The sequence below is a fragment of the Stegostoma tigrinum genome, chromosome 16 (genome assembly GCF_030684315.1).
Source record: "Stegostoma tigrinum isolate sSteTig4 chromosome 16, sSteTig4.hap1, whole genome shotgun sequence".
Lineage (NCBI taxonomy): Eukaryota > Metazoa > Chordata > Chondrichthyes > Orectolobiformes > Stegostomatidae > Stegostoma > Stegostoma tigrinum.
In genome coordinates this window covers 3,419,032-3,439,842 of record NC_081369.1, presented here as the reverse complement: position 1 = coordinate 3,439,842, position 20,811 = coordinate 3,419,032, and the positions used below count along the sequence as shown (strand labels likewise).

At 41.5% G+C, this 20,811-nt stretch overlaps 1 protein-coding gene across 1 annotated transcript in view; it reads left to right on the top strand.

Moving 5' to 3' along the window:
* hydin (HYDIN axonemal central pair apparatus protein) overlaps positions 1-20,811 on the top strand; it is a 654,146-nt gene that overhangs the window by 626,197 nt on the left and 7,138 nt on the right. Inside the window, exons 83-84 of the mRNA XM_059651568.1 lie at positions 17,123-17,273; positions 20,060-20,290. Of these exons, the coding sequence (XP_059507551.1) occupies positions 17,123-17,273; positions 20,060-20,290 (382 nt within the window). The remainder of the gene's footprint in view (positions 1-17,122; positions 17,274-20,059; positions 20,291-20,811) is intronic.

The window sequence follows — 20,811 nt, the reverse complement described above, 5'->3', positions numbered from 1 at the left end:
TTGTCTACCTTGGATTCCAGTATCTGCACCTTTTTTGTCTCTAACCTGGAAAGGAACCATCCATGGGAAGGGGAACATCGGGCGGTCGCGGTCCATGCATGTATTGGTGACATTAGACAGAACTAGGAAAGAGGTTCTGCATAGAGATTATAAGGAGCTTGGCACAAAATTGCAAAAACAAAACCTTAAGGATGATAATCTCTGGATTATTATCTGAGCCATGTGCAGTTTGGGATATGATACATAAAATGACAGCCCCTACGAAGAACATTGAAAAACAAGTTCCAGACAAGGGCACCTACTTGGAATAAGATATAGAGTCAGCTGAAGTGAGGTGAAAGAAATAAAAGACAAATTATATGACCACAGGATGTCTGGGAGTGTTTTATAGCCAATGATATGTGTTTTTGAAGTACCCAGGAAGTCCCTATTTAGTCTGGACATACTGAGTGTTAATAAAATTGTGACAATAAATACCTTCCATGTCATGAATTTCAATTTAACATTATTTGCCCAAGACTTCGCGCTGCCAAGCCCTTTTTCCTATGCTTATACTCCTGCACTTAGTCCCCTCGCCTTCGCCCTGTCTCAGCCCCTACCACTCCACTTGCTCCTGTTCCGACCCTCTGTTCTTACCTTTAAATCCTCTGATGTCAACTTCTCCCCAGCTCCCATTTTCAATTTGCATTGAGGTCCTGGGGTCCAACTAGTGGCGGAAACTAGCTTGGTGCAGATAATTCCTCTAGCTGTGCCCAGCGTCTGCCTCTAGATGGAACCTGGTCAATTGAAACTTAAGGTGAATGTAATTTAAACATGAAGCAAAAACAAGAATTGCTCGAGAAACTCGGCAAATCAGTTCGGGTTCGGGTTAGATCCAGTAACTCTTCCTCAGAACTCTGCTTTCTTTCCAGAGATGATGCCAGTTTCCTATTTTGTTTCTGATTTCTACCATCCGCAGTTCAGAGTCATATTCATGCAGCACGGAAACAGGCCCTTTGTCCATGCTGAACATAATCCCAAACTAAACTAGTCCCACCTCCCTGCTCCTGGCCCATATCCCTCCAAACCTTTCTTATTCATATGTCTATCCAAATGTCTTTTAAACATTGTAATTGTACCGATATCCACCACTTTCTCAGGCAGTTCATTTCACCCATGAACCATCCTCTGTATAAAAATATTGCTGTTATGTCTTTTTTAAAACTCTCTCAGCTCACCTTAAAAATGTGCCACCTTGTCTTGAAATCCCCCATCTAAGGGAAAAGTCAACTACCATTAACTCTACTTCTCATTATGTTATAAACTTCTATCAGGCCACTTCTCAACCTCCTATATACCAATGAAAAATGCCACAACCTCTCCAGCCTTTTCTTATAACTCAAACCTTCCAGAACCTGCAACATCCTAGTAAATCTCTTCTGAACCCTCTCCAGCTTAATAATACCCTTCCTATAACAGGGTGACCAGGACTGGACACAGTACTCCAATAGGGGCCTCAATAATGTTCTGTACTTGCTCAACATAATGTCCCAACTCCTGTACTCAAAAGACTGAACAATGAAGGCAAGCATGACAAATGCCTTTTTACCCATCCTGTCCATATATACTTTGTTCTTCTTGTAACTTTAATAAGTATTTGCAATGCTGCATTTATATTTCTATCATAGATTTTCAATGTTGTTAAATTTATTTTAGTTTGAATGTTACTTTGTTTATGAATCTAGACATTCAAGGCAAACACAATTTCGACGTAATAATGTTTTAGAATCATAGAATCACTGTAGTGTGGAAGCAGGCCATTTAGCCCATTGAGCCGACACTGACCATCTAAAGAGCATTGCACCCAGACCCACCCTCCTTACCCTATCCCTGTAACCCTGCATTTCCCACGGCCAAACCACCTGACTGGCACATCCCCGAACATTATTGGTAATTTAACATGGCCAAACCACCTAACTTGCACATCTTTGGAGTGTGGACAGAAACCAAAGCACCCAGCAGAAACCCATGCAGACACGAGGAGAATGTGCAAACTCCACATAGACAGTTCCCATGGGTGGATTCAAAGCCAGATCCCTGGCACTATGAAACAGCCGTGCTAACCACTGAACCACCGAACGATTTGAACCCGGGCTGTGGTGATGACAGTGATGAATCCTAAGCATGAGACAAACAGGAAAAACTCTAGGCCATTCAGCCAATCGAGTTTACACTGACCCTCCAAAGAGCATTGCACCCAGGCCCACCCTCCTTACCTTATCCCTGTAACCCTGCATTTCCCACGGCCAAACCACCTGACTAGCTCATCCCCGAACACTATTGGTAATTTAGCATGGCCAACACCCCCCCCCCCCCCCCCCCCCCCCCGCCACAGACTCCCCCCCCCCACCTTATCCCTATAACCCTGTATTTCCCATGGCTGATGTGATTAAGTAAATGATGTAGTAAATGTTTAGTTAAATCTGGTACTGAACTGACTGAGTCTACTGAATGATCGATATGGAACAATAGTCATCCTCAGTTTGTGAGTGATGGGATGCAAGTCAACTGCTGCTCTGGGACCACGTTGCTCTCATCACTTTACAGCATCTATTGCCAAACATATATTTCTGTTGCTTGCCACTGTAAATATTCAAGGACCAGCTCTGCACTAATAGGTGGACAGTGGAGAAACTGATATCAGGGAAAGGATTCCCATCAGAACCAGCTGCCACACATTTTAGTACTATAGAAATGTTGACAAATTTCCTTCTGTTCAGACAGGACCATTTAGTTTCAAAGGACTGTATTCATAGGGCAATGGATTGAACATGTCATGACATCATGTGTTTCTGTAGGCGAGGGCCATTCATGGCCAACAGTTTTTAGTGGTGAAAGAGAAAATTAATAGCTATCAGAGTGGTTTGGCAGTGAGAACACGGCCCTTCAGGGATACTCCTCTGTGGAATGCAGAAAGAAAATTCCAGTTGGTGGCACCAAAGTTAGCTTCTTCTTACATCGCTAAATACTGATAGCTTCTAAAGAGCCATCCAGTCGTCTACTATCTCAACAACTGTTTTGGTTCTGGTCGATCACCTTCTTGTCCTGCGTCCACTCTTTGCTTGACTGTGGAACTCTACTACTTTTTTCTCAATCCCAGTTCCAGTTTTTTAATGACACTTCACAGCCTTCAGCCAGATGTATCCCCGCATATTCTGGGAGTTCTGCTTCTAAACTTTTCAAGCCCATTTTCTCAGATGTACTGAAATATTAATGCTCGCAGGCTTCTTCCGAGCTCTTCGTGGCTTCCCCCAACACAGAGGTAGTGACTTTCTTACTTTCTCAGCTGCACAGGACTTCTTCCTCTGAGCCCTGACACTAACTCTTGTCTGCTTGCTAATTTCTAGAACTATCTCCTGAGCTCATTCTTTCAGGACAAAACCATCCAAATGCTCTTGATTTCCTCTCTGCAGGCAACTAAAATTCGGTGTTCCAGACATGGAGTCTGCCCCTGTTTTTATTCCTAACCTCTGAATTGTCCTGAGGGACCTATCAAAAACCGAATAAGCTCCATCTTTATTGCAGGTCAAAATTAAAAGTTGCTTCCGAACTATAGTTTCCGTTTTTGTAGAGTGCTGCCGGCTATCAGCACAAAGAATGTTCACACCTTTTCCCTTGGAAGGAAGAAAGCTTCACCACCGTGAACAATCCTTCACATTGGCTTTGAAAATGAAACAAATTCTTATCATACACGTCTAATGATTACCTTATTGCAGATTGTTCAGACAACTCTTTTATTTACATGCATGTAATGCATTTACAAACTATAACAGCTTAAAATCAATAGTACAGTAACAAGTAGGATTACAGGATTTAAACATTATGTTATTAACATAACTTAAACTCCAACACTTTTTCTTCTGACCTGCCTTTTATTCTCCAAAGAAGGTTTCATTAAGTCCACAGCCTAAGTGTCCATCTTTTTGTCAGCTGTAAATATAATTCCACCTTTCAATAATTTTTCCAAACTCAAATGGGTTAGCTTCTCATTTTGACACAATAAGGTCAAAATGGATTCCTTGTGTGTTGGCAATTTGAATCATCCCTGACCATGAAAGTGTATTCTATTCCTGCCAATTTTGATCTCTGCACACTTCGAAATCGGTCACTTTCTGGTGATCTCATAATCTTCCTTAACTCTTTCCAAATGATGTTGTAGTGGAGAAACTACCAGGAGACGTGGAGAATTCTTCAGGAGGTTAAATCTTTATTTGCAAACAAAAGCTGTGACAATCAGAAAATGGTTTTCCGATCACCCCAATCCTCAGGGCTTGTTATTTTTTATACCTTTTTGCTAACCTACTTTCTTAAAAATTAACAGCATGCTCAATGGTATTAACTGGTAAACAACTTATGTCTCTACACTTAGATCATTTTTACATTACGACAGAGAGTCATTGCACCTGCACTTGAAGATCAGTCAGAACAGTTAGTGCTTCTCTATCTTATCAGCTTACTGCTGTATTTTGAACAGCGCATTGTCTACTATCTTTCTTTGCAGTGGTCTGAGGGTTAGTGAATTATGTAGCTGTAGCAGAATTAGTAAACAGTTTGCAGCCTAGAAGCCATTTTGTCGCTAACTTGCATCAAGAAGCCATCTTGTGCCTGTATCCAAGTTTCTTATTTATTATTACATCTGCCACAAGCAATTAAGCTGCCATTAATAGCTAACCTAGCTGTACTACCATTGTTCTACACTTCCTTGACCTATGCTCCAGCACTTCATTCTATTAAGGGACAGCATTCTATTGATTATTGTAACACTCCATAAATCAGTACATCATCCTGCTGATCATTGTGAGATTTAACCCTTCGTCTGCCCCTATTATTTTAATTTCCATCAATGTCCCTCAGCTTCCTCATTCTGATCTTTGATTTTATTTTCCAAAACCTTTAGTCTCCCATTCAATTCTCAAACCGTATCCTTCCAATCATTTTGGGGTTTTAGTTTTTTTTGGAACTGCTGAATTCTTCTTGTCTCTATCCCGTGTCTCAACACTGGCAAACATTCCTGGGCAATCCCTCCCTCTAAATTGCTCAGCCACTCTGACTTTCTGCTCTTGACAATCAGTTGATTGAGATGTTGAGGTAGATTATTTTACAAAGTAATCTCAGATACAAATTTAACAATCTTTTTTTGAGCCAGGGCAGGGTGAGCCTAACCCAGAGATGATTCAGTGATAGTACTGCCCCAACCTGTGAAAAACATCAGATATTTATACATATACAGTAGATTACTTGAATTCTGAAATGGTCTAGTTTGGACAAATAACTTGTTTCCCACATATCAAAAATGACAGGGGCATCTAAAATCTCTGGTCTTAATCTATTTCCTGTAATTTCTGTGCTGCTGTCTCAGCCTGGAGCTCCCATTGCTGTGCCTGGCAGTCTGCTATACCAGCAGCATTTACTGTTTGCATGCATGTTTTAATTCTTTTTAACCTGACAACCTTTCCTGGAAAAGAATGAAGTGAATTCTCTAATGAATCTTACTTGATCAGGCTAACTTAATTCCTTACTACTTCCTAATGTAGTTGCTTGCACTATCTGAAAATTTTATTAATCTTCTCCAAGTAAATTGTTGTGGGATTAACCTATGCTATGCCCAGTATTTTCCCCTTACAAAGGCATATACCTCTGGCTCTGGAGGTCACTGCCACATACAGACCTCAGAGGCCCACACAAAACCAAACAAAATAAGTAGGAATGTTGCTCCCAATTTGGTATCAAGTAGCGTTGACTATTTGAGGTCACTTTGTAGTCTCAGCCATTAGTATTGAAAGACCTTATTTGACAGGCCTGCTCACCCTTTTATGACCTCTGCATTATCCATTATGGCTGTGAACACATCAGTACTTCTACTCAAGCCTGTTGGGTGCTTAACTGTTCAACAAATAGGCGAAGAATTTACACTCACAAATACTAACATACGTAGACAATTTAGGATCAATAGCAGAACACTACTTAAATTTACATCATATAATGGGAATGACACATACTTCCCAGAAACTTCCTGTATTCATACATTTTGATTCAGCAAACAGAATGAAGGAATGTCCAAATCCGTTGCTTATAGTAAACCCCGAAGTAGAACCAGTATCTCAAACAACAAAGAAACCTACAGCACAGGAACAGGCCCTTTGGCCCTCCAAGCCTGCGCCGATCAAGATCCTCTGTCTAACCTGTCATCTATTTTCTAACGGTCTATGCCCATTTGCTCCCTGCCCATCCATGTACCTGTCCAAATATATCTTAAAAGACGCTAACGTGTCTGCGTCTACCACCTCCGCTGGCAACGCGTTCCAGGCGCCCACCACCCTCTGTGTAAAGAACTTTCCACGCATATCTCCCTTAAACTTTTCTCCTCTCACTTTGAACACATGACCCCTAGTAATTGAGTCCCCCACTCTGGGAAAAAAGCTTTTTGCTATCCACCCTGTCTATACTCCTCATGATTTTGTAGACCTCAATCAGGTCCCCCCTCAATCTCTGTCTTTCTAATGAAAATAATCCTAATCTATTCAACCTCTCTTCATAGCTAGCACCCTCCACACCAGGCAACATCCTGGTGAACGTCCTCTGCACCCTCTCCAAAGCATCCACATCCTTTTGGTAATGTGGCGACCAGAACTGTACACAGTACTCCAAATGTGGCCGAAACAAAGTCCTATACAACTGCAACATGACCTGCCAACTCTTGTACTCAATACCCTACCCAATGAAGGAAAGCATGCCATATGCCTTCTTGACCACCCTATTGACCTGCGTTGTCACCTTCAGGGAACAATGGACCTGAACACCCAGATCTCTCTGTTCATCAATTTTCCCTAAGACTTTTCCATTTACTGTATAGTTCGCCCTTGAATTTGATCTTCCAAAATGCATCACCTTGCATTTGCCCGGATTGAACTCCATCTGCCATTTATCTGCCCAACTCTCCAGTCTATCTATATTCTGCTGTAATTTCTGACAGTCTCCTTCACTATCAGCTACTCCACCAATCTTAGTGTCATCAGTAAACTTGCTGATCAGACTACCTACACCTTCTTCCAGATCATTTACATATATCACAAACAACGGTGGTCCCAGCACAGATCCCTGTGGAACACCACTGGTTACAGGTCTCCAATTTGAGAAACTCCCTTCTACTACTACCCTCTGTCTCCTGTTGCCCAGCCAGGTTTTTATCCATCTAGCTAGCACACCCTGGACCCCATGTGTCTTCACTTTCTCCATCAGCCTGCCATGGGGAACCTTATCAAATGCCTTACTGAAGTCCATGTATATGATATCTACAGCCTTTCCCTCATCAACCAACTTTGTCATGTCCTCAAAAAATTCTATTAATTTGGTAAGACATGACCTTCCCTGTACAAAACCATGTTGCCTATCACTGATAAGCCCATTTTCTTCCAAATGGGAATAGATCCTTTCCCTCAGAATCTTCTCCAGTAGCTTCCCTACCACTGACTTCAGGCTCACCGGTTGATAATTACCTGGATTATCCTTGCTGCCCTTTTTAAACAAGGGGACAACATTAGCAAGTCTCCAGTCCTCCAGTTCTGTTTTCTCTCAAGATGGCAATCTATTTAGGCTCCTTTTTGGACAAAAATGGAGTGTCTTCCCCTTCCAATATATGCCCCTTATAATCGGAGGCATTCTTATCTATTTTCAGTGTACAAGCTTTAGACACATTGAGTTTCTTCCAAGCCTCACTTTCTGGTACAATCCTTCCTGTGGAAATTTCCCTCCAACGAACCATGCCACTGGTTTAATCTTTTATTTCCATTACCAATTATATTCTTTTCTAAAGACTCTTAAGCGTTCTTATTTCTCTCACCAGCTATGTTCTTTTTTTCTGTTGAGTTGACCTCCACATTCTGTGTGTGGTAGTGGCTTCTGGAACCAGAGGTCACACTGATTGGTGTGCCAGGAACATAGCTGCAAATTGCCCATCAGTTTACAGTTCTGCTTCTAACAATTGCCTTTATATGACCAATCTTACGGCAATGAAGACGTACTGGTTTCTTTGCACCAGTGACTATATTGTAGTGATTGTAATGAAGTCAGCCAGATAGGCCCATAGAATATGAGTTCCCTGATTGGAGCTGTTAATATGATCTAATCAGGGAGTCCTGGTTGACTGAAGAACAGAAGTGTCAGAGATCCTGTTCACTCTGACAGCTCGCTGTGGGGGAAGTTGATCAGTGTAAAGAACTTTTTATGTGTTAGTAAAGGGTGATTTAGTTATGGGATACCAGCCTCTGTGGCGCTATTTCAAACTTCATACTTTTTGTTATTTGATAAAGTTTCTGCCTTCCACTTAAAAACAGATTCTTGTCTATTTCCCCAGCTGCTTTGTTGGTTTCCATATAGCATCCTTTGAAACACTTTACTGATTGTGTGAAATATTATATGCCTGTTCCAGAGTCTTTTTTGACTTCAGAAACCTGGCACTTATCCAGATAGGAATGTAATAATTGCTGGAATGCTATCCCTGAATTCTTTCTATCATCATGGTTTCGTCACAATCTCAAATGTTAGCTCTAACTTCAGTGAAGGAAACCGCCAATCCCATAACATTTCCTCTTCCTTCAGCAAACTCAATAAATATTTGACTTTGTTTCACTTTCACTACCCTGGACATGAATTGGTAAGTTTCAGAAATGAGCTCAAAGATGTCAAGCACCACAGTTTTAACTGTCTCACAATGAGAAGATTGTTCTTCTGAAAGATTAGAATAAATATCTCTCTTCCCCATTCTTCTTTCAACTTGGGGTAAAAAGGAGGACTTTGATTGAATCCAACTTCCAAATGGGACTTCCCTCCCCATCTGAACATTTCAAACCTGAAGCCGTTCTTTATCCAGTTTATGCTATCTGATTTCTTTCTCTCTTTGATGTTCACGTTCCAACACTTGCCTCTGTCTATTTCAAACTGTTTCATCGGCAACTGAATTATAGTCAGCTCGAGCTGTTCGCAAGCTATTATCTCCACTACCTTTGCTTTCTGAACCCTTGTTTTTAATTCTATATTGAATTTTTACCCTATTGCTATTATCCTAGCCATGGTCAATGCTTACAAAGCACTCAGGGATAAATCTTGCCTTTCCAAAAATATCATAGCAACTGACAAAGCCATTTTGGTTTGCAATGTGTATAGTAATAATTACCATGAAAATCTTTACTGACTTTAACCTCAGCAAGTCCCAGGACTTGTATTTGCCTGTCAATTACAAATCCCAGATGAGCCCAAAACTGAATTGAATTGAATGATTCATTGTCACTTGCATTTTACAGTGAATAATACTGTGAATAGCGTAAACAGTCACCATAATCTGGCACCATTTTGAATAGTTAAAAGAAAGGATATAACTGAAAATTAGGTTACGATCCCAGACCAGACCGCCAAATTATGCTACAATCTGATTAGGAACTAGTGACCTTTACTTTTAAAATGAGTTCCAGGAGATGTATTCATAATAAAGTCAAAAGATTCCATGGTTTTGCACGAACAACAAGAATGTATTGTACAGTGTTAGAACAGTATAACAATTCACAATACACGTACAAATTACTTCTAACACTCAAATTTAGCATGTGGTAAAACATGGGAAATTGACTGTTGTCAAAAACCCACATGCACAGCCCATGGAAAATGTACTAGAACAGATGCCACAACATTTTTACGAACCCCATCCCTACCCTGACACAGTCTCATCAAACGTCAGTAAATTTTAGACAGGATTGTAATTTTTCCGTTATGGCCATATGGCCTTGAAACTCCCTCTTCACCTAGATCTGGACTGTCACGGACTGACACAACTGCTCCTGTTCTGATCGATCATGTTCCTTTCCTGGGCCTGTGCACCCCAGGCTCTCAAACTGCACTCCAATACTGTTACGATGCATAAGAGTAATGCATGGGAAATCAATTCCTACTATTCCTGGAATCATTGCAAAAGTTATAGATTTTCACCAGTATGCAAAATTCCCTAATTGACCTGTCATATCAGATCCAGGTTAACGAAATGGATAGACCAAGTTTCTGTACCTAACAAGGATTACAATTTATTACAAATCAACCAGATTCTAACTGCAGATACACTAATAGGAACCGTCAACGTATAACTCTACTAATTAAAATTCTAGCCCCCTTATGAAACTCCCTTTGCATGCACATATAGACAGACATTAGAAAAAGAATTTAATGTTATGGATGAGGGAAAATCTGGGAAGGCAGTTCACAGGGTTCACTGTGATGATCGTTTTAAGTTGCTAGGACTTACTTCTCCTAGCTCTCTCTTCTCCAGCTACTTTTGACTTGCTTACAAGAGGCATAGAACAACTGATTCACAATTTATGAAATCTCTGACTTATTAGTTAAAAGCAGCAGCTTACAGCAACTGGTGAGGAAAAATAATTTGACTTCAGTCATTTTAATGCAGAGAAACAAACAGCACCTCCTGCTCCAAAAGTCTGGCTTTCACAATCTTGTTCATACCCACAAACTCTTCAGCTACCTGGGAGCCAATCACATATTTGTTGGGAGGCAGGAGGTCTTTGCCGTCAACAACCAGCCAGCATTCTACAGACTGATCAGCAACTTGTTGCCTGTTCAAATCTCATTTTGTACTCACTCCCTGCGCTAGTTTGTTGGCAACTAGACATACCTCACTAATTAAACAATGATATAAACAGCTATGAAATAGCAAGAACTGCAGATGTTGGTACTCAGAGTTGATACAGTGTGGAGCTAGAGGAACACAGCAGGTCAGGCAGCATTAGAGGAGTAGGACAGCCGATGTTTCGGATTGGGCTCCTTCATCAGGACTTCCTGATCCAAAATGTCAACTTTCCAGCTCCTTGATGCTGCTTGACCTGCTGTGCTCCTCCAGCTCCACACTGTATCAACAGTATAAACAGCATTTTTTTTCAAAAAGTGCAGCAATTCCCTACATAATAACATATGATCTTTTCCCATTTAAGTCCCAAATCAAAAATCCAGGAATATTAAAAGATGCAGTCTTCACACTCATGAATCCAGCTCTTTAGCAACAATATCACCAAGGTAGGTGTATCCCTGCATACTTGTGGAGCTCTGATTTTGATCAGTTGTTTGAAGCAAATACTACTTATAAGCTTTTAAATCCACTCTCAGCAACTCTGAAGAATCACAGGTCTCTTCAGACCCCCTCTTGGATTCCCCCAGTTCATAGTCAATGAGCTTCCTACCTTCTCAACTTCTTCTGATACTGACTGCAACTCTCAGCTGCTTACCAATTCCTAGAACTTCATCCTGAGTTCATTCTAATAGGACAGAACCATCCAACTGCTTATGATTTCTTCTCTGCAGTACAGTTAAAATTTAGCAATCCTATTTTCGGATCTGCACCCCCCCCACCCCCAGCCTTTGACTTATTCTATAACTGTAACCCCAGTACTGCCTTTCAGTGACCTAATACCCCCAACTGTCCTACATGTCCTATCAGCGACTTTACAATAACTCCCACCTCTACGATGGGATTGAATTGTCTTCTGCCACAAAACTACTCTTGCAATTTTCTGCATCTCTGAAGCTGGCTTTCAACAGAAAGACTCATCACAACATCCATCTTCCTCCATGGCCTTTACCCACCCCATCTCTGTAACTCCCCCCAGTGTCAACAAAATGTCCAAGAACTCTGTGATTATGGACCTCTGGTAGCATGCTTTCCCAAACCCCTCCCCTATTTCCAGCATTGATATTCCTTAATCTGTCTATATCTTTAAGCCATTGTATCTCTCTTGCTGCCACTATATATTTCTCTCTCCCAGTATATCTCTCTGTCTCCCTCTGTATATCTGTCTGTCTCCCTCTGTATCTCTATCTCTCCATTGTATCTCTCTCTTCCTCCCCTTTTCCCTCTGTATATCTCCCTCCCACTGTATCTCTCTCTCTCTCTCTCTCTCTCTCCCCTTCCCACTGCCTGTATCTCTCTCCCTCACACTGAGTCTTTCTCACACATTGTATCTCTCTTCCTCTCTCCCCTCCCTTATTGTATCTCTCTCTCTCACCCCATACTCTATTACTATAATTCTCTCTCTCTTTTCCTTTCCAATGCTCTTTTAAGCCATCCTTTTTGACCCAGCTTTTACCTATCTCTCCTTTGTCTCAGTATCAACTCTATAGCGAGCATGTTGCTGTGCTTGATCTTGGGATTTTTACAACTTGTTAAAACTTCACATCTGGATGTTATGTCCTGCTGTCACTTCCTCATTGATAGTGCTGTCTGAGTGTGATTGAATGTCCTGACCTACAGGAATCAATTTCTCTCGGATGTATTTCAGGTTTTAGATTTCAGTTTGCATCTTGGTGTCATTTTACTGAGTTTACTATTTTATCTGCCTCATTATTGTTACATTCTTTCATTGCGTTGTATGCTTGTTTTTTCTTTGCAAACCCTTGTCAATTCTATTCATCGTCACTGTCTGCTACTAACTCACTTCCAGACACCAGAGTGTACACAGTATGTGTTCCTTTGGTGGTTCCAGTGATGTTACGCATTTGGAGAAGGCGTACAATATAGATATTATCCCATGTCAACTATTTTACTGCTCAGCTGCTTTCACCTATGTGAAAGAAAAAGAAGTTTGCTTTTATTCAGTGCTTTTCACAACTTCAAGTCATCGGAATAACATTCTTGTGAAGTGTGATCAGTGTTGTCATGTGGTAATCTTATACACAGAAAACTCACACAGAATAATAGAAAAGTGGCTGATTTTGACACAAAATCAAAATTGTCATAAATGCTAGATATCTGAAATATAAAGAAACTCCAGGAAACTCTCAGAAGGTCAGGCATTTTCTGTTGCTCTGTGGTCAGTGCCAGAGTAATCCACAATGCTAGCAACAAGTTCAATGTCTTCTCATGGATGGTCAACATCAGCGAGTTCAACTTTGCATTTCCTATCTTTGCAAAGGAACTGCTGACCCTTCACACTGCTTCATTCACCAGACCCCTTGCGCTCACCTGCCATTAGTCTCCATTGACATTATTCATAGCTCACATTCATAGCCTTACCTCACCTAGTTGTGCTTCCCATTGTTGAAACCCACACACTCCCATCCCACAGTTCAATGTGCCACTATGCAACTGTAGCAGGTATTAAACCCAAACTGATTGCACCATACTTACTGGCACACAGTACAAGACAATTCCTAAGCACAGACAGAACCCCTTAAGAAACAACCATGGACACACTCCCTCAGCTCCATGGAGAAGACAGTGCTGACCACCATTAAATGACGTGGTTGGTACCAAAGAGTATGATGGTGTGTATGAAGTTATGCTGCAGCTCTATAAAACTCTGGTTAGACCACAGATGGAATATTGTGTTCAGTTCTGGTCACCTCATTATAGGAAGGATGTGGAAACTTTACCGAGGGTGCAGAGGAGATTTACCAGGATGCTGCCTGGACTGGAGGGCGGGTCTTATGAGGAAAGGTTGAGGGAGCTAAGGCTTTTTTCACTTGAGTGAAGAAGGATCAGAGATGACTTGATAGAGGTTTACAAGATGATGAGAGGCATTTATAGAGTGGATAGCCAGAGACTTTTTCCCAGGGCGGAAATGACTGTTAGGAGGGAGACATAATTTTAAGGTGATTGGAGGAAGATATAGGGGAGATGTCAGAGGTAGGTTCTTTACACAGAGACTGGTGGGTGTGCGGAATGCGCTGCCAGCAGTGGTAGTGGAGTCAGATACTTTAGAAACTTTTAAGCGACTCTTGGATAGGCACATGGAGGATAGTAAAATGTAGGGTTTGCAAAGTAGGTTGATCTTACTAGGACAGTAGTTTGGCGCAACATCATGGGCCGAAGGGCCTGTATTGTGCTGTACTGTTCTATGTTCTAACTGGGGATGTCCATTCCATGCTGGTCTAGCCAGTGATGCCTACATCCCATGAATGAATAAAAGGTCAGTGATCCGACATGAATTTAGGCTTAGCTCTATCTAACTTCTAAACTGTCTGAACTTTAACCCATTGCAAATTCAAAAATTGCAGTGGAACGCTTAGGATATTCCTTCAGAGATAATGGGAACTGCAGATTCTGGAGATTCCAAGATAACAAAGTGTGGAGCTGGATGAACACAGCAGGCCAAGCAGCATCTCAGGAGCACAAAAGCTGACGTTTCGGGCCTAGACCCTTCATCAGAGAGGGGGATGGGGAGAGGGTTAGGATATTTAGGATATTCCTTGATGTCTTTTGGTCAGGATGTCACCTAGAGTCATAGAGATGTACAGCGCAGAGGCAGACCCTTCGGTCCAACTTGTCCAGGCCGACCAGATATCCTAAGTTAATCTAGTTCCATCTGCCAGCATTTGGCTCATATCCCTGTAAACCCCTCCTATTCATATACACATCTAGATGCTTGTTAAATGTTGAAATTGTACCAGCCTCCACCACTTCCTCTGGCAGCGCATTCCACAAACACACCACCTCTGCATGAAAAGGTTGCCCTTTAGGCCCTATTTAAATCTTTCTGCTCTCACCTTAAACCTCTATGCCCTCTGGTTTTGGACTCCCCTACCCTCGGAAAAAGACCTTGGCTATTCACCCAATCCATGCCGCTCATGATTTTACAAGCTTCTATAAATTAACCCGTCATTCTGTGCACTCCAGGGAAAATAGCCCCAGCCTATTCAGCTTCTCCCGATAGCTCAAATCCACCAACCCTGACAACATCCTTGTAAATCTTTTCTGCACTCTTTCAATTTTAACAACATCTTTCCCGTAGCAAGGAGACCAGAATTGAATGCAGTATTCCAAAAGTGGCCTAATCTATGTCCAGAACAGCCGCAACATGGCATCTAAACTCCTAGGCTCAATGCACTGAATAATAAAGGCAAGCAAACCAAACACCTTCTTCACTAACTTTTCAACCTGCGACTCCACCTTCAAGGAACTGTGAACCTGCACTCCAAAGTCTCTTTGTTCAGCAGCACTCCTCAGGACTTTGCCATTAAGTGTATAAGTCCTGCCCTGATTTTCAGCTCATCACTCGACAGTCTAACATGGTTCGTACATTTCCCAATCACAGTTCAAGCAGCAGAAAGATGGAGCCAGCTTACAAAATATTAACAGAAAGGGTTAGCACTGATTCTAGCTCTTTACAGCAGTTTGATTTTAGAAAGTGATACCAACACTGACATAACAAAACTCTTACCATCGACTAGAGAGAAGTCTGATAGAGATGATCCCAGATATGCTAGTGTATCTCGCCATTCCATTTATGTCTGGGTGTATAGGTACCACTCACGATCAGTAATGGTAATTCTCAAGCCTAAGGTTTGGTCCTTATCTGTGCTGAATAAGCTGATCCCATCAAAGAAACTGACAAGGAGGTTGTAATATAAGAAAGACTACAATGTTTAACTTATTAAACTTTGTTTTCCTTACTTTTCTGTTTTGGACTTAAGGTTCTGTACCCAGGTACCTTTGTACCTAACATGACGCTGTAAGTGGCAACTTGTAAATTCTTCACTGTGTCCATGTGAAAACGTGTGACAAAAAGCCTTATTCATTTCAATTAAATTCAGTAGTTCAAGCTCTTCTGCTTTGAGGTTGAAGGTCTCTGATCAATGTTGAATAACTTCTGCCGAGAGCACATGTGTCCGGTCAGACATTTGACTAGTACTCACCATCCCAGTTGGCTCATGGATGGGATATGGAGAGCTATCGGCACCTTGGAACACTATCCTGATAAAAGTGGGGAGTGGAGGAGGAAAGAATTTAGCAAAAGAAAATGTGTGTCGAGGAGGGTATTACGGATGATGTTAAATGCACTACACTATTCCAGAGAGGGTCCAAATAAGTGTCCTTTATCAAAGACCCTACCTGGGATTTTCTCAAGGGCTACTTTTTCATTTTCACTGACTCATTTATTATGTGATGTAGTCCTATGGTAATAATGTCTCCTGTATTTGTGTTGACATAAGGGTATTCACATAGAAGCAGAATTAGAAATAATTCCTCAATAATTAATCAACTCTCCACTGAATTCAAAGCCACGGCTCATAAATAAAGCATTGATTTCCTAGACACTAGAGTATTAAATTGGTTCAAGACAACAGATGTAATTGAACAAACTATTTTTTTTCCAAAATAACTGGTCTATATTTCAACACATGGAAAGCCAATACCTGAAACATATTTTGCAGAGATTGGTGATGCCACAACTATTGTATTTCTATCGCACATGCACAATGTTGAAAAACTCTAACTTGGCAATTACAGCTTTATTTATTTATTGCACCTCGGATCTCAATCTCAGATTTAAACTTAACAACTTCATTGCAGTAAAATCTGCTACTTTTCACCAATTTGGTAAATCATAAATTTGCAAAGCTCTAAAGATCCCACATGTATTTGCAAGGGATTCATTACCTCAGTGATTTGAAGTTTTCTAGGATCCCAGTTAGCTGAGTGGAGCTTTCTTGAAGTGTAAGTGCTCTCCCACCTTTGCAACCTCCCTCTACAGCCTGTTTGCATTCCCATTCTGTTCTTTCACACTTCTTGCAGCCTCATTCCCCTTAGCCTCCATACATATATTTTGCAACCACAAATGTATTCCTGCCCTCAGCCTTCCTGGAGTCATCTCTCCTGGCTGCAGCTCTCACACATCCCCAACTTCATTCTCATGACTTCCACCACCCACCCCAAAGACCCAATTCTCTCCCCCTCAGACTTCCAGCCTCAAATCCCTGACACCCTGATGATTCAGTCAATACCAGCTATAGATTTCGTATTTGTTCATTACTCCTCCACTCACAGGCTGTTTATCTACCAGATTTGTTGCTGATAAGTTTACTAGAGAGCCTATCAGCAGCAAGCATGGGAGAAAACAGGCCTGTGTTTGTTCAGGCGGCTCCTCAACACTTCATCCCATTCCAGTTATGGGGATGTGTTTTGCACTGATTGGTCACCCTGTGGTGGATTTTCCAGGGTGATCTGGGGATTTCTGGGGGCACATTGTCCCTGTGTGTTCCAACCATTGCCACTGTTCAGAACTATGCTGACTGTTGTAATGTAACAATGTAGATTCCGAGCTACAATGGACCAGATCAAGCCCGAAAGACTGGAGAGCACCACCATGTTGAAAGGACTGGACTATATCGATGTTCCTGGGTCTTCCAGGCGGGAGTACAGGCTCACTTTCTTCACCTACAAGGAGGCAATCATCTCAGTAAAGGTGGGAGAATCACTGCTGCTCAATGCTACAGTTTATAGGAGGTTGGCAGATAAGCAGGGGCAGAGAGCTGTTCTTCTTTGAGCATAAGCAGGTGAAGGAGAAATGTAAAACTGGCCCTCGAAGTTATGAAGGATGTTGATGTGAGATTTGATAACCCCCGAAGGAACTTCATTAAAGGTAAAAGCACCGGAGGAGAAAGGTATAGGTTGTGTTGTGATCTGTTGAGATCTTGCATGCACTAGCTGATGTAGTGGTGGGAACAGATTCAGAAACAATTTTCAAAGGGCAATTAGATAATAAATTGAAGGGAAAAATATTGTAGGGCAATCTGTATAGAGCAGGGGAATGGGATTAGCTTCATCACTCCAGCACAGGCACACTGAACTGAATGGTCTTCTGTGCTGTGTGACTCAAAGTGAAGCAATGACAGATTCCAGGATTCTAGTGAAATCTTCTCTGCAGGTTCCCAGCGCTTTCCAAAATCCCTAAGTGTTACATGCGCATTGTGGAGTTATAATTCCCGAGCATATACAATCCCTTGTGGTGAGTTGATTACACAACTGGAACAAAGCTTGCAAAGATTTTAGGAGAGGACATTCCAACCTACAAGTTATCTTCTTCTGACCATTACGATGAATAGGAAAGCATAGGCTCACATAGCCATTTCTGAAGAAGGGTCTCAGCCCGAAACGTCAGCTTTCCTGTTCCTATGATGCTGCTTGGCCTGCTGTGTTCATCCAGCTGTACATATTGTTGTGTCAGATTCTCGAACATCTGCAGCACCTACTATCTCTAAAACAATTTTAAGCCCACTGCGAAGCCTCTTCTAAGGATGCCCTCCCTGAAGAAGTTACCCTCCTCCCTCCGGAAAAACCTCAGTGGATCTCTCTCCCACTGCAACTCTCTTGTAATCCCCCCATTTCTGAAGAAGGGCCTAGGCTTACAGCGTCAACCTTCCTGCTCCAATGATACTGCTTGGCCTGCTGTGTTCATCCAGCTCTACACCTTGTTATCATAGGCTCACAATTCCTTGATTGACATTCCCTGTCATGATCCGGTTATGAAGCGACCACTGTAGGTTTGTACATTATGTGTTAAATGTCCATGTTAGTGGCCTTAGAAATGCCAATTACTATAATTAAGCACTTTTTGCTGCATACTTTTCTCTTTCCTCCTCAAAGTTGCTTATCTGTGCTCATGGCTTCTCAAGGTACAAGTGTCCTCTTCTCCCAGCATGTTGTGGAAGATGTCCCACTCTAGATATGAGCCTGGGTTGATCCTCCCAGTGCAGTACTGAAGAAGCATGACATTAGGTTCTGCCCATTCAGACAAGACATCATTGAGACTTTGTCTGCTCTCTTAATTGGAAGTGAAAGATTGCATGGCACTATTTGAGAAAGAGCAGAGGAGTTCTCCCCAATATCCTGGCAAATACTTTTTACTTAATCAACATCCATAAAATAAATGTATTGGTGCCATTTGTGGAATAATGTGGAATTAGCTTCTGTGTTTCTGATGTTTCAGCAATGATTATAAAATAACAACATACCTAACTGGTTACAAAGAACTTGGAGTCGCCTAAGGTGGTGAGGGTGTTACCATCTCAGTACGGATTTTTTTTTGAGAAATAAATCCGAAATGTAGTTATTTACTAAAGGAATGAAACCAGATTCCGTGGAAACAAGATTTTTTTTTATTATATCAATCAGTCACTCAAAGCATGCACTAAATGCAGTCTTAGATAATCTCCTACAATCTAAGACCCAGAATCATTAAATTGGATAAATCATAGCCAATAATAAATTAGAAATTACACTTTAAATGGCAGATATAACAAGGAAAAATACATCTGAAAGAAGGCCAAGTATAGCTTGATAAATGTGATATATTCAGCAGCTAGGACTATTACATCTTGCTCAATGCTCTTTTTCATTGGGAAATGGGAAACCTGCAACTGAGACCCATCTGTTGCTGCTGCCATTGGTAATCATTAGTGAACTGTGTCAGTCTTGGCCTCGATTCAACAAGTTACAGTTCACTGAGTGTATTGTAACAAATAAGTAATCCTAACCTCAAGAAGGACCTTGGACTTTGTTGTTTGCCCCTGATGAAACATATTCATACAAACATGGAATTTGGTCAGCAGTCACACCCCAATATCATGTAGAAAAGAAGACACAGACTGTGAACATAGATGATAAAATCCACTGAGAGACCAGAAGAAACCATAGCTGCAAACAGTTGATAAGGGCCATTTCCTTGTGGATTCACTCAAATCCTGCCATATTTAACATAGATAATCCACATAAATCCAACACTTAAGGATTGCTGAAACACTTATCACTCCAATTGTTTTCTGTTTGGCATCTGTCACTTCCAAGATTTTCTGCAATCATTTCTGCTCAGTAGTGCCAACCTGATTAATGTTGCATTCATAACAATGTTTCTGGGATGGTAATGTAGAATTAAATATATTCTTCAGATGTGATGGTGAGAATTTAATAAATTAGACCAGACACTGTAACACAGATAGTTGGAAGAAATGTAGATAATTCAAAGAAATTGGTTCAGAATTTGTTATCTCAGTTTACGTTTTTTCTTAGATTGTATTTGGGAAATTTTAAATAGATGTGATTTATACTCTCCAGAGTTCAGGGAACTATCATTCTCAAATAAGTCACATAGGATTGGGCCCGTGTATCTAAATGCCTACTGAAAGTACAGGATGTCTCTACTAGATGTTACTGAATAAAATGCCGAAAGATCCTAATAATCTGCCTCCACAGGTGACCTTCCGTAATGAGACTACTCAGGAATACCTTTACTATGTCGTTAACATTAAATCCACATCTCCTGGTCTCAATGCCACCATAGAGTTGGTGGCCCCGGTTCGCCAGAGCACTTCTGGGACAGTGGAGGTTGAGAATCCGTTGACTGTCCCAACTGTATTCACCACAGAATGTAAAATCACAGACATCTCTCTCCCAACACAGCTCATTGTCCCACCACAGGCAAAGGTAAGTGCAGCGGGCAAACAGAACGGGGAACTGGGACATCAGGGCAGCGAGCTGTTATTATACTGCAGGTTCTATTCAAGTTGCACTGGAGTCGAATTCTAATGTCTTGTGCTGAAACCATTACACTAGTGTGTATTCTGTAAGTCTAGCAATAGAGCAAAGCAGCTGAAGATGTGTTGACTGAGTTTCACATTACAATGCACATTCAGCTAGCTTTGATTATTTGGGAGACAATCAGCTGTACTGACTGTGCTAGCAAAGCGCTCAAGCAAAACTGGAATCAATGGGAATTGGGGAGAAGACTCTCTGCTGGCTCGAGTAATACCTGCCACAAAAAAAGATGTTTGTGGTTGTTGGAGGGCAGTCATTTCAGCTCCAGGACATCTTCCCAGGATTTCCTCAGGGTGTCCGAGGCCCAGTCTGTTGTGTTTCATAGTTGTGATGTGAAGGTGCCAGTGTTGCGCTGGGGTAGACAAAGTCAGAAGGCACACAGTACCAGGTTATGGCTCAACAGGTTTATC